Genomic DNA, 24,782 nt, shown 5'->3' with positions numbered 1-24,782 from the left:
TCCTCTGCTGTCAAGTTTGAAGACTACAGCCACGTGTTACCCTTTCTTGGAAACTGTTGCTTTCTTTGCCAAGCAGAATTAAATACCTGTGTCTCTGGACTTTCGTATACTTTGTCTGCCTGTCCCCTAGCACTTAGCTGTGTTGCCTGGCTAGCTGTTCCCTCACCAGCCCGGGGGCACCTGAAAGGGAGGAATTTCTTCACTCAAGCTTTGTTGCCAGTCTTTAACCTGGAACCTGACACACTAGCTGTATCTTCCGTATTTACTGAAAATGTAGACAGATGCATGCTGTAAGAATATCTTTTTCAAAGATTCTGCCTGTCTGCTCCATTTGTTTTAATTTCTCCTGCTGTAGAATAGAGGCCGTGCATCCGAGGTTTTCCAGTTTACCTCTGCCTGTTTTTTAAGGTATAAATTCCACTCTTCTGAAAAGACCGATCTACTTGTAGTCTGCGCTCCACAAATTGAATATATTATGAATAAAGAAAGGAAACTAGTAGACCCCACATCTAGAGGCCTAGATGCTGTGCATAAGATCATCTCACCTTTTAGGAGAAACCAACGGCTCTGAATTATTTAGGCTGTTTCCTCTCATCGGTTCCTCCTCTTTGCTCCTCCTCTTGTGTTTTGAGGACCCTAGCAGGCATGAGGTGTGCATAGGCTGCCTGATAATCATTTCCCATCATATAAGTGCCAGAGCTGAGTACATTCCCCTTTCATTTAAATTAGATAAAACCCAGAGCTGTGGCTTGCAAGTGATGGAAGTCCACTGGGGAAATTAAAGGTTCAGAGAGAACGGGACCCATTATAATAAAAGCATTTGCACAGCCACTGATTGCATCCACCCTGTGGCTTCTGTGTTCCTTGGGGTATGATGAAATATGAAGCAAGAGGGCCTTTGAAAGTAGTTTGAGGAATTTATTTTAATTGGAATTGGTAGCGTTCTGTGCTTGGAGTAAACTGGATCATGCACAGTGGTGCGATCAGCACTGTGTGAGGAACCGTGGAGCATCCAGGTCTGCTGTGATGCAGGACCTCGGCCCCACTGCATCTGCACATGTACTGAACGTGATGATAAAGTCTTTCTCCCTCCCACCCAACATCCGCTCACTCCTGTCTTCCTTACGTGCTATGGCTCTGCATTCCTATTCTGTAATAAAACATTAGGTTCTGGCACCTGGATCGATCAACTACTAGACTTTCAAATTACTCAGAACCATGAGACATAAGAGGAATCCACATAGCAGACATGTTGAGTGGCCTGAAGAGAAACAGACAAACCCGCATTTAAATTTGTTAATATAATCACAATAACCAAATGTTTTCTGCACATCCTTGACTCTGCTTATGACGCACTTTACATACATTTTCTCTTAATTCTCACAACCCTACTATGCAAGTGTTAGTTCTATCTCAGAAGTCTGAAGTTTGAAGAAGACACCCAAGGTCACAGGTAGCTGTAGTGAGTGGTGGAGCTAGAATTACCTGTCAGAGAGTGGCAGAATCGGATTTAAAACTCAAGTCTGACCCCGAAGCCAGACTTTCAAATATTGTGCTACCCTGCCTCGTGACTTACAAGGCTTAGATTTCTGTACATAAACTACAGGTACCCTTTTTAAGTTAATTAATCTTAATGGGATAAGTCTTATGTGCTCTTATAACAAAAAACACTCAAGTTGAATAGTGTCAGATTTCTGAGACTGTTTTTCCAGTTGTTCAATCTGCCTTTACTTTCTCACTTTTTTATTTTTAGATGCATCATCCCATTCAGATGAAACCTGCAGATAGTGAAAAGTCCAACGGTAGGTGGTAACCAACTGTCTCTTTTAATAATGTGTGCTTCTTTACATTAAAAACTCAGATGGGGGAGGGAGGAGCCAGCCGCAGCTGCTTATTATCTGAAAGGCAGAGAGCTCTGCTCCAGGACCCTTCCACTGTGGTCAGCACGTCTGGAGAAATGCATGTCCTACTCCCCTGCCTCATTTCTGCGAGAATGTTACAGGGAACAGTTTTCCGTGTCCCTCAGTTTGGGACTTGCCCTCTATAGTGACCCTATAGCATGTGGCTACCATCTCCTCCAGCAGACCAACATAGGGACACCTGATGGGTGGGCAGAGGACACGAGCAGCAAAGGCGAAACTGGCCATTAACAATTAGGCTGTCATTTTCTTTTGCATTTCCCATTTGTTCCTCTCTGACTTGGAGACTAGCCCGTCCTGTTGCACTGTTTTCTAAATTATACTGATGCATTTGCATCAGAATTCTGTCTCCTGACTAACGAAGTATACACTTGGTGCAAAAATATGCATTTGATGAGGTCCATGAAAGAACTGAGATTTGCCTCTCCAAGACACAAGAGGGCTGATAGCCTACATTTCTCTCTCAAGTGTTGGCTTCCATTTCTGCAGACCTTCTTCCCTGCTCTGTTCTTTGAATTTACTGAAATGTATGTTAAAAGAATCGCCTACCTTCTTAGACTGCAGAGCTTCTTTGTCCCACAAGACTGACATAATCAGCACTGTTTCCTTCCAACAGGCAGTTTTGCACCTCATTAATTAGTAATCAGGGCAGAAGCCATGCACTTAGAGAGCTACATATCTGCAAATGTAAATTATGATTGGGCTCCAAATCTCTCCACAAGGTTTTTTTTTTTTTTTTTTTTTTTTTTTTTTTTTTTCTAATTGTAGTGCATCTTATTTTCTGGCTTCTCCACAGAGTAGAAAGTTTTTAAGAAAATTCCAAGTCATTGTGTCATGCTGCTAGTGCTTAGTGTATCAGCGCTTTCTTTCCTCTCTTGAGGAGTAGACACTGGTGCTTTACTCACTGTTTTCTCCTCAGTCCTATATGGCTTTGTCACCAGCATGGCCTGCCGCTGCGTGGCTGTGAGTCCGTGCTCAGCTCTCTCCATTCCTTGTTCGGCAGTTACTCATTGATCACTGACTGTTCCCACCCAAGTGAGTAGGGGCTGCAGCTGCAGCAACAGATTTGAAAAAGACCATAAGAAACCATATCCCTGACTTCCCGGAGCTTACATTCTGTCTACTGTATGAGTATGTGATGATCTCTTTTTTTAAGGATTTATTTATTTATTTTGAAAGTCAGTTACACAGAGAGAAGGAGAGGCAGAGAGAGAGAGAGAGAGAGAGAGAGAGAGAGAGAGAGAGAGAGGTCTTCCATCCACTGGTTCACTCCCCAGTTGGCTGCAACAGATGGAGCTGCGTCAGTCCAAAGCCAGGAGCCAGAAGCTTCCTCTTTCTCTCACATGGGTGCAGTGGCCCAAGGAGTTGGGCATCCTCCACTGCCTTCCCAGGCCATAGCAGAGAGCTGGATCAGAAGTGGAACTGCTGGGACTCGAACCACTGCCCATACTGGATGCCAGTGGCGGCTTTACCTGCTATGCCACAGTGTTGGCCCCATATATAATAATCTCTTAAATACAGAATTTGAGTCTTCTCATTCATAAAATGAAAAAGAAAAATTGGCTGCTTCACATAGGTTAGCCTTCCCCCAATGCTGACTCAAATAAGATGTTTATGACAGTCTTTTTTTTTTTAAAAGATTTATTTATTTTATTTGAAAGAGTTACACAGAGAGAGGAGGAGAGGCAGAGAGAGAGAGGCAGAGAGAGGCAGAGAGAGAGAGAGAGAGAGGTCTTCTATCCTTTGGTTCACTCCCCAGTTGGCCGGCCAGAGCTATGCTGATCTGAAGCCAGGAGCCAGGAGCTTCCCCTGGGTCTCTCATGTGGGTGCAGGGGCCCAAGCATCTGGGACATCTTCCATGGCTTTCTCAGGCGATAACAGAGAGCTGGATGGGAAGTGGAGCAACTGGGACTCAAACCGACGCCCATATGGGATGCTGGCACTGCAGGCAGCAGCCTCACCCGCTACGCCACAGCACCAGCCCCTATGACAGCCTTTGTAAGTGATAGAGCACTTCTGTAAAAAGTTGGTTATTGTCATCACCCAGAAATCCCCCCTGGCTTTGGAGGGCTTTTGGTTGAGCCTGCCTATCTGTGTGAAAGACCAATTTCCTGTGCTGGTGTCTAGAGCCCCTTTGAACCAGAGGTTCATGCTTGTAGTCTGCTCTGTTCCTCACGGTTGAGAGGGAAAATGAATCTTGTGTTTGTGGAGTGAATTCTATCAGTGCAGTTCATCTCAGAACCTGTGGCCCCCAAGAACTGCTCTTTGTCCTTTCACCCGTTAATTCTTTAAAAGTATGTCAGGACAAGGGCCATGGAGTGGAAGTATGTGGCTAAGGGTTTGTCCTATATTTCTGAACCTTAGGTTGTAGTTAGGAAAAGGTGGCATAGTAGAGAACTGAACTGAAAACGTGTGACCTGAGGTACCCAAATAGTTGAAGCATGAAAGGATTTCTTCTTTTGCATTTTCTGCAATATATATATATACACCCTGATATCAAGAATCCTTTCCACAGGCTTGCTGCCAGGAGTTCTCACAGTGTTGAGTTGCTCTTGCTGTCCATTGTCTACCCTGGATCATGAGGATAATATTTGCTTTGACTCTAGAACCATAGCAACACAATGAAATTGCCATGGGTGGGTTCTCTCGATTTTTGCAAGATCTCAAAAGCCTAGGATAGGGCCCCACTATTACTAGGACAAGAGAGTACCTAAAATTGGTGTTTTTAAGGAAGCATGAGGGATGAGCATTTAAACACTATTTTGAAAAAACTGGATTTGACTCCTGACTCTGCACTTGTCAGTCATGTCCTTGAGCAAGTTACTTGGCAGCACTAAACCCCCACATCTTCAGCCGTGAGAAGGGCAACAGTAGGGTCCCTGAGCTCCGTTTGTAACGCCCATGTTAGAAAGTTGTGCGAGGATTCCTAAGCTGCCTTCTGTAAAGAGCTTAGCACAACACCTGGCACATAGGAAGCATCCAGTGGGCCAACTAAACAGCATAATTCCTGTAACCATTTTGGTGTGGTCCAAGTAAAGGAGGCGAGTACGTCCTGCCTTGGGCTCTTCACGCCAAAGCAGAAGTCTGCCAATAGCAATGAAAACGCCCAGGCCTCCTGGTTGAGCCAGTCCCCCCTTGGCTTTTTAGACTTGGCGTTCGTTTTCAGAATTTCCTGTCAGGAATCCCCAAAAAATACAGATGAACTGGAAACTACTTTTGAAAGGCTCTTCTTTACAGAGTTCATATCGAACCTCACCTCGCGTAGACGTGAACAGGTTTCAAGGTTCTCTTTGGACCTGATTTAGGAATCAGAAGGCATGTATGGCCGGCGCCGCGGCTCACTAGGCTAATCCTCCGCCTGCAGCACCAGCACCCTGGGTTCTAGTCCTGGTCAGGGCACCAGATTCTGTCCCAATTGCCCCTCTTCCAGTCCAGTTCTCTGCTGTGGCCCGGGAGGGCAGTGGAGGATGGCCCAAGTGCTTGGGCTCTGCACCAGCATGGGAGACCAGGAGGAAGCACCTGGCTCCTGGCTTCGGATCAGTGCAGTGCGCCAGCTGTAGCGGCCATTTGGGGGGTGAACCAATGGAAGGAAGACCTTTCTCTGTCTCTGTCTCTGTCTCTCTCACTGTCTAACTCTGCCTGTCAAAAAAAAAATAATAATAATAAGACATGTATGATTTTCCCAAAGCAAGTGATAAAAGCTGCAACCCTTTTTCTGATTTCACATGGCATTTTTGACAGGTAAGCATAGTTTCAGAAGCTCAAAGAGCACTAAGATTTCTTTGGCTCAGATGCTCTAAATAGCTCCTGTAGTTGTGAAAGAAGTATAACGAGCTCTAATTGCACTTTTATTGAGTTTGCTGACATTTATGGATAGCACAAAGGACTCATCACAATTAGACAGTCACTGTCTTCGCTATCAGTGTGTTCTGATTTGTAAAACTTTGATTTTTGCTGAGCAAGGAAGGGCTATTCATCATAGATTAATTAGTGATGGACATTGAATTCCGGAACAGCAATCACCCTTTGAAGCTTTGGTCCGTGTAGAGAGTCTGATAGTGGGAACCTCTGTAGTGAGCCCAGAAATGTTATATTGCACTTAGATCAGCCCTGCACCTCTGGATTTTACTGAACCAGCTTCCTAAATCTCCAAGGCTTCCTTGGCCATAGGCTTTGATTTAAACTGAGACCTCTACCCATTTATGCAAATTCAGTAGTATTTTATTTTCTTCCCACTTGTGCTGTGCTGGGTATCCAAAAAGGGGGGGAAAACCCACTCTGAGTAAGCAATAAAAAATGCTCTTACTTAAGGAAGAGCACGCTTGATATAAAGACCCAACTTACAACAGAACCAAACTCCAGTTTCTTTGTTTTGTTTGTTATTGTTTTCATTGTGCAAAGTTGAGTGATAGTATAGGAATGGCATTTGAAGAAGTCTGGATTTGTGGTACTTGCATAAGCCAGCACGAACATGGTTACTGTCTTTCATGCTATATTCCATGTATGCGCTATCCAGCTTTTAACCCTCTGTTTGTAGCGGTGAAAGGTACCAGCTGTGCAAGACTGAAAATTAAAAGCAGTTACCAAAGCTGGTCTAGCAGTGAGTGATAAGGAAAGCATCTAGGCTGCCTTTGGTTTTGTGTTTGGATCTCAGTGGCTAAAGCCAGTATTGACTGTTACATCATGCTTCTTGCTGCAAGCAGGACTGTTTTATTCTGTAGACGGAATATAAAATCCATTTTGCCTTAACCCTCCAACCTCTCAGCTTGTTGGTGGTCCTTAAATCCTAGAATCCAGAAATGCTCTTTAAGCCCATTGCCTCTTTCCCAAGTCCTCCAAAACCTCCAGTATCCATGTATCAAGTACAGAGCTAGCCAGTCAAGATCACTAAGTATTGTTGGGCTCAGGTGAAGACCTGCAAAACCTCCATTAAACATAGGAATCACTGGGTGTGTCCGTCCAGTCTCTGTCTGACTTAACGGAAGAAGAAGAAGTAATTTTGAAATTCAAAGTGGAGAGACTCACAGCATTGGAGGCAGTAATTAAATGCCATATGTTAACACTAGCACATTGAAAAGTTGTTAATTAATTCAGGCAGCCCTGAATCCAGGTGTGACTTTGACAGATTGTACACCAGGGTGTTAACCCAGACTCACAATTAGAGTTCTTTTTTAAAGGAAGTTTCTGTTCCCCAAACTTAAAAAAGTCACCCTTGATACTTAAAGTATTAACCCTTTCTCATTCTGCCACCTTGAGGAGAACTGTTGTTAATGGCCACCAGTGTGGAAACCTGCTCAGTTCCTTTGCTAGTGAGGGAGACCTCAGCAGTGTAGCACTTAAGATATGAAAGTATTTACCCCCCTTTCATCCACTGGCTGTCCTGGGGGAAAGTGACTTCCTCAAGAGGGCAGGACCTTACCTTTTACTTCTTTTTTTAATTTCTTTTAATTCTTGTGAAGTTCCTAGCAGAATACAGTGAACATAGGTTTATTTAAGCAGTTGATCTACTGAGGAAAGAAGTGATATACAGCCTTTGAATGTTTGGGGGAAAAATTCTTCAGTTTGGGGGGAAAAGAAATTCAAGGTAATTATGTTTACTTAAAATGTTTACAAAGCTGTAGGGATTCATAAAATAGGAATCCTGGGAATAATCTTGTGAATTTAAAGTTTTCACTGGCAGACTCAAGGGAGAGAAAGGTGGCTATCATCTTCATTTTGTCATTAAAGGAAGTATAGTCCAACTGTTAGAACCACAAAGCAAGTTTGGCTACTAAAAGATTGCTACTGTCCAGCTTGCTTTTTGCATGTGAGTACATGCAAGCCCACACACACAGAGAAGTAAATCAACATTTTGAATAGCATATGGATGATGTGGGTTTCTATTTTTTTCTTAGTTAATACTTGTTATTTTTAAAAGAGAAAGTTCTATTCCTTCCTTCTGCCTGGCCAAATTGACCTTAAGTGATGGGTAAGCAGTCAGGATCTCTTCATAAGTGGTTTCCATGCACTTGATATTCATCTTAGGAAAAAAAAAACATTTTTAGCTTTACTCAAAAGCTGCATGTTTCATTTACTGCTGCATCAGGCTGGAGCTCAAAGCCTGCCTATTATTTTAGCTAACCACCCTGATTACAGGTTTACCAGGGAAACCAAGGACCACGTGGGGATCTTTTAATTTGTTTTTGTTTAAAGGAACTAGAATCAAATTCTAAACAACAGGAAAATCCTTACTCTCAAAAATGTGACAGCCAAAGTTCCTGAGATAGGCATCCCAGAGAACAAGGAAGAAATGCACCTGGACGTACCCTCCTCCCTATCCTGTGCCATTCCAGTCACTTCTGCCCCTTTCCCTTTTGCTGTTCACGGGAATGCTGCAGTCCCACAGGGCCTGCCAGACCCGGATCCTCATGTGCGAAGGAGTCCAGGCCTCCCAGGTAGCCTGCAGGGATCCTGATGTTGGAGGACCACCACGTTTCAGCACAAGGGGTTCACCTTGCCAGGGCATCTTGTGCTTCTACAGCTCAGATGCTGGGCCAGCACTACCCTTGTCTTTCCAGGTCTTCACTTCTTCATAGGTGATCACTTACTCTGAAGGGAGGAAAAAGACTTTAGTTGAAGTTTTCTCAGCTGCGTAAAGGAGGTCAGGTCCTCAACAGCCTCCCTCCTAGCAGTCAGAACCCCTGGTGCCTGTCACCCTTACCTAGTTTGAGGCTCAAGACACATATTGACCTGTCCTGACACAGCGAGCCCTTCTGTGCAGATAAGCAGAAAACAGTGTCTGTTGGACTCAAGCAAGGTTGATTCCTTCCATCTACCCCAAATAAGGTCCCCCTTGTACTTGACTGCTTAGTACTTTATCCCCCCACGTCGCTACAGCCTACCCAGTCTCTACCTGTGCTTCCTCAAGTCCAGCTCAGATGCTCCCTGCTCCAGCAAGTCTTTCTCAAACACTTTGGTGCACAATTCATAGTCTATAAGCACTGTGGCTCTGTGATGGTCATCAGGTATTCCATGGGGCCCTGGAGTTTTTCCGAGTTGTCTTAGAAGCTGTTAGAGTGTAGGTGGAGGGGATTCTGTGTACCACTTCAACATCCATCCCAAGTGCTTAGGTGGGCTACAGCATATCATTGGGCCACCGTCTCTCCATTGCTTAGGAAAGGGAAAAGGAAAAAGAATTGAGTTGAAACCTTTGTTTAATGAATGACAAAACTGAGGTCCTAGACATCGAGGTCACACATCAGATTACTGTGGCAGCACTAGAACTAGAACTTGGGTCTCTTCATCATAACCATTGCTCTCCCCTTTGAACCTCATCTGCTTCCTTAGAACTTGTATAAAACATGTCAGAGTGAAAAGTTGGGTTTGGGACTGGGCTAGCAGGCTGTGGTCTAGGATAGGTCCCATAGAAGTGGACTTCAGAAACTTCATGGAAAATTGAAAAAGATATTTATTTTGGTATAAAAAATTTTGAAGTCCTTGTGTTGCTGTTTCCTGCTATGTATTTTTCATGACTCTCTTGAATCTCCCTGGTGTACATGGGTTTCAAGATGCTTTTTTATATCATAATAACTTGTTTCAGTTCCATTTTCTAGGAGGTACCCTGGTTTTTGCTGAATGGCCCTAGGCAAGTCCTTGCCTGCCTTCAGGGATACTTTTTAGGGATAGACAACACATTTCTCAAGTCTCTGGCTTCCACTTTGGAATTCTATGAAAGGGGCCTTTAGCTGTCTTATTTAGGCTCTTCGAAGCTGTACTACCCAAGACTGTAATCACATCTGGCTTTGTAAACTTAAATTAACTAAAATGAAATTACATTTAAAAAAAATCAGTTCCTTGACCACACCAGCCCCTTTGAAATGCTCAGTAGCTACCCCTGGCTTTATCAGGCAGCTGTGCTGGGCAGCCCAGATGTGGACTTTCCAGGTACTGCAGAGAGATCTGTGGGACAGCATTGCTTGGGTGATGCCCCCTGCCCAGCGTTACCTCACCACCTCACGAATAGGCCTGCTCTAGCTCCCAGAGGCAGAAACCATGTATTTTAACTTAGGTTCCAGAAGCAACTGGCCCCACAGTGGAACACAGATTCAAAACAAAGGTTTAACACACAAATGACTTGGGACTCTGTAGTCTCTTATGCTATCCGCCCCCCCCACACACACACACACACCTTTTATTTAATTCTAAGAAATTGAAGGAAATCATGGAAAATAAGTGGAACTTCTCTTCATGGGTATCTCTGGCATCCTAAAAAAGAGGCTCCAAAAACTGTTCTGAAATTAGTGATAATGTAGTATTTCAGGCTAAATGTAGGTCACATATTCTGAGCACAAATATGGAGGTTTTGAAGAAAGTCTGTGAGATCATCTGAAATAAAATTTGCCTTATCTCTCCTCCTATCAGTCCAAGGTTATAATTTGTACATCATCCTGATCCCAGAAGTGCATTCCTGTGCATCAGGAATCTGAATTGCTGGAACAGTACTGTTCCCTCTGTGTTCTTTGTTTGTCAAGGGTTTCACCCCAAGGGTAGAGACCATCTGAGGTAAAGCTGCAGTAGCAGCAGCCCCGCGCTCTTTGCTAGGTTGAGCTTCCTCTTTAGGTAAAGGAAGCCTGGCTGGTTAGAACCAGGTGTGCAGGCTCACTGGAGCTGTATAGCCAGTGCTGTGGGAGTGAACTGCTTTACTGGCTCTCAAGATATGAGACTCTCTCTGATCCCTAGTTACTGTTAGCTGAATTAGCGGGGACATGGCTATTTGAAATAGAGGGAGAAAAGTGTTCTTTTCCCTTGAGTGCTTTGTGAAAAGTTTCATTTACTACACAAAAGTACTTCAAAAAGTTTGTAGAAAACGGAATTAAGGATGTTTATTGTGGTGCGAAAAATTTTCAAATCCGTGTAGACAAGTGAAATTCAAAGAAGTTCATGGAAAATGCATGTTATGAAAAAATAGGCATGAATTTCAGTTTGTTGCACTAAAATAAAATTACCTTTTAATTCTACTTTCCATGAACTATCTAAAGTATCCTCCTATTGTTTTTCCTTTCTTTCCTTATTTCTCAAGTTTTAAGAGCAGCTACAAAAAACCAAGTTAAAATCTGTGTGCAAAGATATCTCCGTCAAATGGTAGTGTTGTGCATTTACACATGTTCTATAAAATTTGAGTAAACTCATTACTGTTAGTTCCTGGGTGGAAGAAAAGGACTCCAACAAACAGTGTCCTGTATCCTATTAGGATGTCTTAATAGTAAGAACAAGCTCACAAAGAGATGAGACCTTCAGGGAGGGAGAGGCAGGATGGGGCTTCGGGGAGGAAGAAGAGTTAGCCATAGGACGCCTCAGTTTCGCATGGCCGGGGCCGGGTTGGATGTGGTAATGAAGCATTGATTACAAGAAGAAAGATGAAATGGCCTTTGCTCATTCATTCTTTTTATCTCCTAGCCGTGGAAGACAGAAAATTGTTCATAGGAATGGTTTCGAAGAAGTGTAATGAGAATGATATCAGGGTGATGTTTTCTCCATTTGGCCAGATAGAAGAATGCCGGATTCTCCGGGGACCTGATGGGCTGAGTCGAGGTGAGTGTGCCTCTATGAAATCGCTTTCCTTAAGTGCTAATTGGAACTCTGTGTCTTAGTCAAGGTGGATGTAGGCACTGCTTACAGCACGAGGTCACCCTGTAATATGTCCCATGTGATAAAGTTATCCAACCTGAACTTTTCACCGTGGTTGAGATGAGCACCTTTTATTTCTCCGGTTGAGAAGGTCTTGCTGCCAGCATATTAGCTCAGGTTATCACTGTCTGATGGGGAGCCTGACAGGCTGCCCTATTGGTACACATCCTTTCTCAGCCTTCAACCAAAGCAGATTTAGGGGGCCACGGAGGAGATGTGAAAGATGAGAAAGGATATTTGTTGCTTTCTTTTTGGTCCTCTGGCTTTCTGCCTGTACCTGAAAGAAATGTTACCGCTTGGTCCTCTTGACAGTGACACAAAGCAAGAAAAAAATGCTGATGCTCACATGTAGTGCAGAGCAGGTACAGATTAAGGGTAACTGGGCCCGTGTCGGAATGTTACAGATTTATTTCAAAAAAGTAAAACTCCTGGAGTCTAAGCCCAGAGAATCCTTTAAGTGACAGAAGATGACTGTGCCCCGAAGAAGACTGTAGGCTCTGCTTTGCTGGGACCCCGAGCCTTGGTGAAGCAACCATACAGAATAGCTGAAATCACTGGTCTTTTTCCACGTTCGCCTCCCGCTTTGACAAGACCACACACCCCCTTCCTTAAACTGTTCATAAAGGCGGACACTGGGTGCTCACACTTGTCTGTCATTCCAAAGTGGAAGTATTTATGTAGAACGGGTCTTTTCAGTCTTTGTAAGAAATCCTGATTTTTGCAACATGGCAAGGTTTTCATTGTTATTAATGTGGTTACCAGTGCAGTGTCCATGGGGCTAATTAGCAACTTAGTTTCATTCTCCATTTCTGGTTCTGGACCTTTCCTGGTCCCCGAAGCCACGTGCTGAAGGAAAACCTAGGCGGTAAGTATCAGGGCACACTAATTTCCACCCACCTCACTAGCTACCAGCACCATGTGAGGAAGAACATTTGTTTTTGATTTTTAGACATGTCAGCTGCTAGAATTGAACACCCAGAGAACAAAAGTTCCACCTACATCCACCTCCAGAGCCCCAAAACAGAGGTACTCTGGAGGAAGATCAGAAGGTGATGCAACACCTTAAAACGTTTGCTTCCTGTGTTTTTCTCTGAATGTGGTTTAAAGCGGGGAAGGGCAAGATCAGTGTGTAGATCTGTTTATGCATTCGCTAACAACTCTGAAATTCTTGTGCACCTAAAAGATGTGATTCTTTAAAACCTGGACAAGATGTGATGCAGAGTGCAGTCTCTACACAGCACACCTGGTGCTTGGCTTATCACTGTCACCAGGGCCAACCAGAGCAGGCCCTTGTTCTAACAGATGAACAGACTCTGGTTCCTGTGCAACCTCACAAACAGAAGGACAGTAGCACACATACTACTCAGCACATTCAAGCCATAAGAGCTTTGACTAACACCTGGTCATCTGATTCTGCCACATCCATTATATTTACACACTCGCCCACTTTTGCAGACAGAGTAGGAGAGAGAATACCGTGGGAAAAAGCATCATGGCCAAATAAAGAATAAAATGTTTAGGAAAGGCATGAGAACATTTTTGTAATCCCTTTTCTGCTGCTTATTTAATATTTACAATCATTTTTTTCTCTCATTGTTATTTCGTTTTGATTCTCCAAGGTATAGAGCAAGAAGAAAGGACCAAAACAAGAAGACCCTTAAATTAGTCATATTGAAATTTATAGTGTTTTAGAGGTCAGAGTTGCCAAGTTCAAGTGCTAGAACTTCCAGTGACATGAAATAGGGCCCTAGTCAATTGTTCTGTGTCTGATCCTCGGTTTCCTCAGTTGTAAATGACAGCAGTAAAAATAGCCGCGCTGCTTGTCTCTTAGGGAACCGCTAATTGCTGATATGACGGCTTTCAGTCCAAGCCTACTATGTAGTTGGGTTGGTAGAGAGGCCTTGAACGTGGAGCTTGAGTGCTGGCTGTGGGCTCCCCTCTGCTTGGCCGGCCAGTTGAGGAAATGACTCTCCTTCTCACTTTCTCCACGTGTCCAGTGGGGACAGCAATGAATAGCATTGCTGCCTGAAGCATTTGGAGCTCCTTGAGCACGCGTTAGTTATTTCTGCAGATAAGATTTTATAGCAGCCAAAACTTTCCTGGGAAAGAGCAAGACACACAGTGCTTAACAAGAGAACTTTAGCTAATTTGATCTGCCATTTGGTTGATTAACCAGCACTTGACACCAGAAGCAGCCTGTTTCTGGAACAAGTTATGGGAGCCCTCTCATCAATATTTTATGCAAATGATGGCTCAATGTAAAGAAGAGAATACTCCTCCCTCTTTTCCCTTCCTTTTTATTTTTAACAGAAAATAGTTTCTGGTGAACTGATGAGAATTCCCTATTGCAGAAAAAAAAAAAAGAAAGAAAGAAAATAACTCATTTGTAACCATTTGTTCTGAAATATAAAGACAGACAGTGTGTGTTTTTCAATTAGCAGTGCCCAGGGACCATTGGCTACAGGGGCCTGCTCCTGAATCAGTGTGTTTGTTGAAAGAACAATTCTCTTTCATGCTACTCTTTTGCTTTCATTAAAGAACTGTGGTTTTCAATCAAATATTAATAAGTGTCTCCCATTAGTGGCACTGCACATAAAGGACGCTCAGCATTTCTGTTCTCCCTGTCTGTCGCTGGCTCAGCTGTTTAAAAAATAAATAAATAAATAACGACTCAGTGAAATGAAAGCTTGGCTGCCCTGAAAAGATGTACCTTCTAATACAAATCCAGGATATAAACCATTCACTAGGAGAGTTTTCAAATCAAACCATTTGATTATGATGAGGGAGAAGTGCCCTTGAGTGGTTCACTTTTTTTCTTGGTCTGCTTTTGCCCAGTTTAACTTCAGAAATGGAGACAAAGGAAGCAGTTGGTCCAGCAGGCGCCCTGTACCACCCCAACGTTTCTAATGCCAGATCAGTCGTTATGTTCTTCCCTCAGAGGCACTGCACTGTGCTTTCGCCAGGCTTGGGGACTCGGCACCCTCCTGCATCACAGCAGTGGGCTGCTCAGACCAACAGCTTACTCATCAAGCCCTGATACACTTGCATTTAGAATCACTCTTTAAAAAAAAAAAAAAAATCACAACCTACCTCTGGCAATAAAGAACATTTTAAAATTCCCCTCATTACTCACCGGCACCAGCCACTGCTCCAGAACAGCCACTCTGGGGAAACTGTCATGAATCTACATGGAAAGCACCTAGAACCTGCCAAGCACATGAAGCTACTCAACAAACATGGGGACTCTTCCCATTTGAAGCAAGATGCCCATCTCTAAGTGTGCTTTTCTCCCTGGGGGACAGCGTCCCCTTCTGATAATTTTTGCTGCTTGGAAAATGTAGTTGGAGATGCTTTGAAGCAACTTCAGTTTACCCAGATGGTTCTACAGTGGCATCTTAACCTCTCAAGCCTGTTGTAGGAGCCTTCACTGGGAAAAAAAAAAAAAAAAATGAGCAGGATACCACTAGCCCACCCCTAGCAATTCAAATGAGTTGTTTGCCCTCAACAGCCAAGCTTGAAGTTTCCAAATCAAATGTCTCAATTTGACAGTGTCACCTTGGCATGTTGATGTCCTAAAATATTCTTAACCATAATCCCACATTCCGAATGGGCTATTTCAGTGCAGCCTGCGAAGTTTTCTGCACCATGGCAATTGAGTTTCTAATTCAGAGACAATAAAGGAGTGTATTTCATTTTCTTTCCCACAAACTGTAGTCAGATCTTCACTGCCATTTAAGGTAACTTTCTGCTTGTTTAAGAATATTCCAGCTGTGTTTATGGTGTTTCAACGTTTCCCTGCCAAAACCCTTGACAAATGAATTGGCAGTATTTTCAGGGATGTTGGAGAGCCCAGACTGGATTTAGCCATTAAATCTTCATTTGTTTTTGCTCTAGCTGATCAGGGCAGGATATATTAGGATAGGACTTTTGATACTAAAACATACAGAGAGAATGTAAATTTTTATCACAGTTTAGTCCTGCCTGAAAAGTACCTTAACATTCAGATACTTGGAAACTTTCATGCCACCTCTTCCCTCTCCCCCGGATTACTGACTGCATTTTGCCATCTTTTTCTAAACATAATCTTCCAATCTCACCTCAGTGATGAGATTCACCAGCTGTTTAGTAGGTCCTGGTCTGAACATAGCCTCAGGCATCATAAATGAATGATGTCCCCATGCCAGTTTTAAATCTACTCAGCCAACACTGGGGATGACGCATTAGAGTATTGATTTTCATGCCCTACCACTGCACTGGTAGCATGTGTTTAAGGAGTCCTGCCACAGCTAAGAGGATACAGCAAGGGAAGCTGGCTGTGTTATCTTTCTTCGACTGATTAGGAATTTATAAACAAGTTTTCCATAGCTTGAACTCTCCTCCACGTTGCCCAAGTTGTTTTAAATTATGTTTTGTTCAGTTGAAATACAGCAGGCTGCTGCTCCTCTCTCAGAGAAGTGGCAGAAAAGCAAGAGGCCATGGCATTGTTCAAGCTTTTAAAAGTACTTGTACTTCTGTACATGTGTATGTGTGTGTGTGTGAAGCAAGAATTCATCTGGTTCTCTAAAAATTCTCTTGCAGCTCAGAGAAAAGGTAGAACACATGAGTTAAGATACCCCTTCAATTGAAATGACAAGTGTAACCGATGTGTCCCAAAATCATCTCTGTGACAGGGCTACGTGCTTTCCTTAGATCCTGTCTGTAGGAGGAAATTACTTTGCGAAGCCTTTCCCCAGTCAATCATTTATCTGTTTTAGCAGCAGGAAGGTAACCTCATGGAAATAGGAAGCACTCAGCTCCTTTCGTTTCTGTTAGCAATCTGTGGCATTCTCAAAGAGGAGACAATAAGTAATTGCAAGGTAAATTACAGGTTGGCCACATTTACAGAAGTCTCTCTTTTTTTTTTTTTCCTGATTGTTTTTATTTGTGATTATGTATTTGGAGGTTTTAAAACAGTCATTTACATGTGACCATACCTGAATCCTCTCCCCACCAAAAAAAGAAAGAAAACAAACTTCATTATTCTGATACCCGTGTCTCCCCAGTCTAGTTCCTCCATATTTTGGTCTGTAGCCAGGTCTGCTGAGACTACACATTCATTAATCCAAAACAGTGGAGGGCTAACCTGTTGTCAAAACCCTGCTGCTCCCAGAACTGCATTTGTAGTAGAGGATGGGAACAGTTGTGACCCAAGAGATACCTGTCCAGTGGAAAGCCTTCTAGTTGGCTATAAAATCAAGCCAGCAGCTGGTCTCAGTGCTCACAATTTATGCGGCCCCATGTTAGTAAAAAGCCAAGGATTGGAGAGCCAATCCCAAAGTGGGTTTGCAGTGGTGTTGAAGGAAACTTAAAATCTACCCACAGGACTAGTATGACTACCTGTTTGAGACAAATTACAAAGATTAGCAGGCTACCATTCCAAGAAGCATTTGGTCCTGAAGTCGCTTAACTTCATCCAGAGTGGCATAGAGACTGAAAAGTTTCAACATACAGTCCCACTTTATAAATGACACAGTAATCCTTTTAAGTCATTGAACACAGCACACAGTTCAGAACTTGACAGGAACCCCTGAGGAGACAGCTTCTCAGTTACTGTACCGCTGCCAGTAGAATAAAAAGGTTAAAGAAGCCATCATATTTGTCAGATCATTTTTTGGATAGGGTAAGGATTTTACAATTGGAAACATCAGTCAAGTTTTTAATTGCAAGTTTCATACAGGAACGGGCAATGGTCTGAGGTTATAATGGTACTATTCTATTGCTCACTCTCTTCTTCTGAGACCGATTAACCGCTGTCTTTCTCTAAGTTGCTTGCAGAAGTCCTGCTTGTGTGAAATTGTGGTAAATGCATAAACTGTACCTTACTAGATTCTTCTCGACATTTTCCATGTTCTTTATGCATTTTAACCTCCTTTGGAAACTTGGTTTGGCACATGAGCCTAGAGACTAACAGCAAATGATTGAATTAACGATCTTCTTGACTATAAAAAGCGGAATCAGTCCAGGCTTCTCATGATTTCAGATCAGTCTCCACTAGATGATTTACTTTGGCCTCCATTTGTAGTCTGAAGATGAAAAGTGGGAAGCCAAAAATCTCTTGGTGTTACTTCGCCTGTTAATGTTGGTGATGATCACAATGTCTTTGAAGCAATGTTTCTTGCAACAGATGGTAAATTTGGGACTCTAGTTTTAGAGCTCAGCATCAACAGGGAAGCCAGCAGAGTCACTGTCATCTGTCTCACACTCTATTACACACATCGTCTAGATGCCTTCGAGAAGGCCACTCAATTGTTTTTATTGATGACAAAAGCTACAGTCAGTCTAGGTACAGGCATCATGTTTAAATAGTAGGTTCTCTCAGCTGCTATACTGTCCAGAACTGTATGAAACAGCTCAGTATTCATAGCAAGCTAGACTTCATTCAGGAGTCTTAGGCCAGCTTAACCCAGAGGCGAATTCCCATATACTGAGAGTTTTTGTGTATTAAAAAATTACAGCATGATGCAAAAAAAATGCATTGACTTATTTTTATGACTGGATGTCATTGTGCTTTGGGGGTATTGGGCAGGTGTTGCTTTCTCTTATTGCTGTTTGATTAGAAGATGCAACAACAGTATTGACTTGATAATCTCACCAGGTACACATACAAAATGAAAGAAGAAAATATGTTTTATGACTCCTGAATTGATGTACATAAACTAAACAATCTGCTGGTTGTTTGAATGTAGAATGCTCTATTTTGCTTACCGGCCACGGGGCAACAATCTCATATTGTTGATGCCAGAATTCTGCTTTCATGCATTCACTCTGAAATGACAATAGGCTTCAGCCTCTCAGTGTTTAGATCTGCTTCATTTGGAAATCTTTTAAGTAGTAATAATAATAATGTTTTGAGGAAATTGAGTGGAACACTAAATTATTCTCTGATACCTAAGTTCAAACTGTGCAAGGCTAAAGAAGCTGAAAATCAATGCACTTTTAAAGTCATTAGAGATCATAAGTGAAGGAAGTCTGTATTGCTTTAGCTAAGCTTTTAGTGTGCAGTGGTATTATTATAAAATCAGCCTGAATCTGCATTAATTTCACAGTCTTTTTCTCCAAGAAGCCCAAGGGTGCATGATGAATAAAATGTAAATTTCAGAAGGCAGTGTTTTTATTAGTGAAAAGGGCAATGAGCCATGTAGTTGGAGCAGTGACCTGCATGGTGGCCAGTGCTGGTACAGGAGGCAGAATCCAGCACTATAGATTCTAGTTATTGTATACCATAAGAAAAACTAGATAGGGGAACTTCGATGGGTCTCAAAGTAGGTGTTCAGAGAAATGTACATTGTCTTGTGTTTATTAGACTTTAGGTTAAATCTCTGATACATTTCAGAAGTCACTGCTTTCGTAAGCTGTACAGAATTTTTATACAAATAAATTCTATGTAAATTTTTAATTTTTTGCTTTAACTGCACTGCTGAATATTCTTAGAAGAATGGAACGTTTGTTTTTGTTAATGATTAATAATTACTAAATCGTTTCTATTGGGTTTTGTATATTTGCTTGCATTTAAATAGCATCAGTTTCTATTTGTACATATGTATTTTTAACTACCTGGAAGAGATTAGATATATTTATTTGCTGACATTCTGAACTCTTGAAATTTATTTGCTAATTTGCCCTTTGTGTGAGCATTTTCTTATTAGCTTCTTTGAAATCAGCGATAAAATTTGAAATACAAAGCCCTGATGTGTGGATGCCCTCAGTAAACGTCATCAGCCAAGGAGAAAATGAGAAACGGCAACTTTTTATTTTAGAAAATGCAAACTAGATCTTGCTAATTTCAAACCCTGTGGCTAAAAAAAGTACCCAACTTCATTCCCTAGTTTTTTCATTTAAAAAAATAAACTAATAGATAAATCTTTCTGCTGTGGTCAGATTAGCAAGTCAGCACTGTGGAAAAAAAAAAAAAAAGACGAAACCAGAGAGAGAAGTTGTTTACTTTTATGTACTACTGAGAACAGTGTCGTCTTGTGGCAGTTCTCGTAGACTGTGTTGGTTTAACAAGCGTCCAACCCTTTTGTCTTGTTGTTTTTTGTCTTTCCTGCTCCCTGTCCCCTTGTTTCCCACAGGCTGTGCGTTTGTCACATTTTCTACAAGGGCAATGGCACAGAATGCAATCAAAGCCATGCATCAGTCTCAGACCATGGAGGTACTGTATCATCTGCCCTTTCTTTGTTTTCTTTGTGCAAATGATGGGGAATGGTAAAGCAATTCTCTCCTGTGTGGATTGTTCACATGACAATCACAGATTTAAACTTTCACCATCTCACTTCATTCATTCACCTTCTCTCTCTCTCGCTCCCCCCACCCCACTCTTGGCCCCCTCGCTCCCTCTCTCCTTCCCTCCCTCTCTGTCTCTCTCTCTCTGTCTCTCCATTTTTCCCCTAATGACTTGAAATGCATTAGTAAAACCTTCCATTTGTTGTACAGTTATTTTTTGAGCCTTTTATTTCAGCAGCACAGGTCTTGCGATGTAAAGTGTTGATCACTTTAAGCAAAGTGTGATTCTGGACCTACAGGATCAAATACATTCCCCACCCCAGGATTGGTATGGATTAACAATAACAGCTCCCACCCAAATTGCTGCTTTCCCTGTGCTAAGTCGCAAAGATCTCTTTGTTCTGTTTTTTTTTTTTTTTTAAATTTGGTGTCAAGTTAATCTAGTCAACCAGAATTGTGTTTTTTGCACCTCAAGAATGTTGGAGAAAGTTAATATTTCTCCTGCTTAACAGTGAGAATGTTAATTTATGCATTTTCCCTTGCAAAATTTTAAAGTGAGCAATGACAAAGAAACACAAAGGCTCAAATGTTATCTCCTAAGGAGAGATAGTGGCTTAGGGGAAGATAAATACACCGATGTGGGTGTATACCCACAAATGTAGACACTCTGTACTTTGAGTCTGTGATTTGGGTCATGGCCTTTCAGAACTTTGCACAAAAGCATTCCGAGAGTGATATACTTAAATTACTCTGTATTGTCTGATGCAATCATTTGGGAGTGCATGTTCTGCTGTATTGTGTGTACTGTATCTTTGTGTATGGGTGATCTTTTCTGGAGGTGGCCTTGTGGTGTTAAACTATGTTTTCATATTTTTGGGGAAAAAGATATTTTCACTTTTATTTGATGTGCTGAAAACTTCTTTATGAATTGTTTGGGCTTCTTTTTTACTCCCACTTTTTGGGGGTTTTATTTTTTGTTTGTTTTTGTTTGTTTTTTGCAATGCTGCACCTCCCAAAGCACGCTGGGAGTTAAGTGATCGTTATGCGTTGTTTTGTGGGCAACTTTTTTTGTAATGAATCAAAAGGTGGGTGGAAAGGGGGGAAGGAGTGTGCATGGCGTTGTCACTAAGTGTTTATTGTACTTTTCTGAATTGTGATACCAGCATTGCAAAGCCTTTGTCTTTTTTGAATGTTCATTTTGACTTTGATATTTAACATATCTTATATAATCAATGTGTTTTCCTTTCAGTGCAATGCATTTTTAAGACACTCCTAGCCCCCACCTGAAAGCAAGCTCAGGTGAAAATCAGCCATGCTAAGAAATAATTAGCTGGATTTGAAATATCTAGGGATCCAGTCCTGTCCACCATATAGTTTTGTATGTGATAGTGTTTTGGTTCCCTTTCTTTTAACTTATTGTGGATCAGTCTGATTTCCAGCTGTAGTTTGAAGATGAAAATGAAAGTGCTATTAGGGAAACAAAAATTGAGAAGTCTTAACCTGTATTTATTTTCCATGTATGTCTCATTCTTAATTATTTTCATTTCCTGTAATTTAGCAATTTGGACCCAAGCCAGTTTCCCCTTAAATCATTTTTTTTAACTGAAATTCCTTCAATGCTGTGAGAAACAGTGCCATCCCGCTCCTTTGCTCAGAGCCCCCATGTAATGCCACAGAGATGCCCACGGGATCTGAGTTCTCACATCTCACTGTAGTAGCAGGGCTCCAGGGTGAGCAGAGTCGAGGGTGACCCCACAGCAGAGAAACAGGAGGTTCCTGTGATGGAAATAACTTGCTACAGCAGTTGGGGCATATTTATTTTTCAGAAATCCTTGACCCTTTATTATTATCTCTGTCATTAAGATATCAAATTTGGTATACTTGTTTCTGAAACTGGACACCCACACTGGAAAAGGGACCATCTCCAGACACCTGAGTTTCTTGCTCAGCTTAAAGAAACTGACATTTAAATAGAAGATCAGGGATTACGCAATCAAATTGTAATTGTACCAGTGAAGCAGTCTTTCTTATCTAACTACATTACTTTCAGGACTCTGACATACATTAACCAAGGTGTTTTGTGTAGTTCAAAATCATATGTATCTTAAAAGAGCAAGATCTTAAAAACAGTTCATTTGATATTGTGCCTTCCATGTCTCTACTTTCCTCCACTGTATCCTTACCCCCTTTTTTCCCTTCCACAGTTTAAACAAGTCATTTTTTAAAGCCATGACCTTTGGCTTAATTTTTGGCTTTCATATCACTTTGTAGTACTTAAGGAATAAAATAATAATACATATACTGTTAGGAGGAGATGCTATAATTTGTGATGGAAGACATTGTATGCAACAACAACCCTTTCCATGCAAAACCTCTTCTCTATAGAATTTCTATCTGGAGAATATTTTGCTGTCTTTACAGTGATGAAACGTTGAAATATAGAGAAGAGAAAAAATGCGTTAAAGATTTTTTTTAATGGGAATGTTATTTTTATGCAGTTTACTGACATGTAACATTTTGACTTTGGATCCAGTCCTGTCCACCATATAGTTTTGTACATTTGTTACATTTGTAACATTTAGTACGGTGATTCTGCCTACCAGAGCTGAAGACAGATAGGCTGGCAGTTCACTGAAAACAGTCTTCTCATTTTTCTCACTTAAAAAAAAAAAAAAAGATAGCATTGCCTCGTGTAGTCAGGGCTACCTCCCCAGTAACTACACAAGGTGATGAGGGGGGAAAAAATGCAAGTTTGTTTTCTAGAAGAAAGAAAAATGACCCAAAGGGAATAGAAGGGAAAAGCTCATTTAAATAGGGATATAACATTTCTGAGAAGAGAGAGAGAGCAAGGTCTATTATCATGCTGAGTCTCAATAAAAGTTTTTATTTAATCACTCGGGTCGAATTACTTCTTTTTACCTCAGCAAAACTGAACCGCTTTAATTGTGATGAAATGTGAAGGCAAGCAATGCTAAGGAGAAAAGACTGGAGAGAGGGATGGGGGTTTCTGCTGAGTACTCACAGTAGCAAGTGTTTTCAGGGGTGCTTTGCAAAGGAGAGCTTTGTGCTTGAGGTGTTAGGCTGTTATTTTCCCTGATGATTTTATCTGCTTCAAAAAGGAATTCAACCTACTCTCTGACCCTGGCTATTTCTTTGTTACTACCCCTACTCCTTGCCTTTTAAAGGAAATTGAATCTGCAAGAGGCTGCCTGAATGCTGAGGTTCCGGGAGCTAGGGAAATTTAGGGAGAGAAGCCACGTGGACACCTCCTTCTAACACTTAAAATATATCTCCTTTGAACTAGATGGTGCTTCTGTTTTGCTGCTTTTGTTTTTGTTTCTGTTTTTTTGGTTTACAGTGTCTCTGGGGATTTTAGATAAAGTAGGTATGACAAGGAAGAGAGGCCTTTCTGAAAATATATGAACAGTTACTTTGGTCAGTGCCTATGTTTTCTGAAAATCATCTTTCACACACATTTCCTAAAATGAAAACCGCTTCTCCCTGTTATTGCTGGGTTGATATGGTACCCACGGTTCCAGTGTTGAAAAATACGTAACTAAAAATGAGAGAGTAAATAAATGTAGAGATGTTATTTCCATTCCTATTACAATGTTCCCCTCTCTCTGTCCTCTGACCCCATCAAGTCTTTCTTGAAGACAAGCAAACCAGGAAGCCTCATTCAAGAGAATTGATAAAGTCTGTTGTCGCTAAGGAGGCACTGGCCCTTGAAGGAAGACAGGTGGATAGTTTAATAATCAAAACAAGAAAGCAAATGCCTTCAGCCACACCGGATCCCCCAGAGATGCCAATGATAATGTCTGGAATTTTCTATCCGTGGTACTATTCTGAGAAGAAGGAATATCAACCCATTTTTAAGCTATTCCAGCCCTTTCCATGCACTCCAAGGTAGTTTGAGAAAGATGGGTCCAGTGCTGACTAAGTACTATGAGAGGATTCAACCAAGCTGTAACTTCCTCTTCACTTTCCAATGTGTCTGACCACAGGGCTGCTCTTCACCTATCGTGGTGAAGTTTGCTGATACTCAGAAGGACAAGGAGCAAAGGCGCCTCCAACAGCAGCTTGCACAACAAATGCAACAGCTCAACACTGCCACCTGGGGGAACCTGACAGGTCTGGGCGGACTCACTCCACAGTACCTGGCGGTAAGTGCTGGAGGCAGTCAGTCCACGTGTGGCATCCAGAAGGCAGAGGCTTTGCCTACTGCACTCTTGAAGCCTGCTTTTCCCCTGAGTATGCTAAGGAGTTCATTTCCAGTACATGTTGAGTCTCAGAAAATAACTGAAATCAGCATTTAAGTAGAATATTTTTCCAAGTTAAATGGATTCACATAAGAACATAGCTAATTTAATTCTTGTCTGATGTAGGCTGGGCCAAAGTCCCACAGGCTAAATTTCTAAGCAATGTTTCAAAGGCATCATACTGTCCTGTGCTAGTTGCAACATGCTTGCTGATTGTTTAAAAATACTGAGACACCTGTGGTTGAGAACCTGCACCGTGGCCAGTTAGTAGGGCCTCAGTTGAAATCTCTTTGAATTTGGCGTTTCATGATCTTGGGTCTTCCCAGAGGAACTACATTGACAATACCATAGGCGTCTTACTTTATGTATTTGAAACCAAAAAAAAAGAAAAACCTTTCAGGCTGAACAGACCCTTTCATCCATCTGTTACATTTCATGGTTTCTGAACTTCACTCTTTATTTATTTTCCTTTCTGCTTTTCATTTCATTTTATCAGTGTCTTTATTGGAATGCTGTGATCAGAGTTTAAGGCAATTCTGCTGAAAAGAACGGAGCAGGACAGAGTAGTGACCATCTCGTATGGAACTTAAAACGTCTTCACGCTAGCTTGACAGTAGCATTTGTAGTAACCAGGTGACGTGGAAACTGGAAGCCAATGAATAATCTACAGTTTTTA

The 24,782-nt window shown here is 41.9% G+C and overlaps 1 protein-coding gene across 15 annotated transcripts in view; it reads left to right on the top strand.

Annotated features, from left to right (window-relative positions):
* The window catches only part of CELF2 (CUGBP Elav-like family member 2), a 599,463-nt gene that overhangs the window by 504,287 nt on the left and 70,394 nt on the right, over positions 1-24,782 (top strand). For all 15 annotated transcript variants that reach the window (XM_062210930.1, XM_062210931.1, XM_062210933.1 and 12 more), the window contains 4 exons: positions 1,754-1,802; positions 11,355-11,489; positions 19,697-19,776; positions 23,852-24,010. In XM_062210930.1, coding sequence (XP_062066914.1) covers positions 1,754-1,802; positions 11,355-11,489; positions 19,697-19,776; positions 23,852-24,010 — 423 coding nt within the window. The remainder of the gene's footprint in view (positions 1-1,753; positions 1,803-11,354; positions 11,490-19,696; positions 19,777-23,851; positions 24,011-24,782) is intronic.

This window comes from Lepus europaeus, chromosome 14 (assembly GCF_033115175.1).
Source record: "Lepus europaeus isolate LE1 chromosome 14, mLepTim1.pri, whole genome shotgun sequence".
NCBI classification, from domain to species: Eukaryota; Metazoa; Chordata; class Mammalia; order Lagomorpha; family Leporidae; genus Lepus; species Lepus europaeus.
This window is presented reverse-complemented; position numbering and strand designations above follow the sequence as displayed.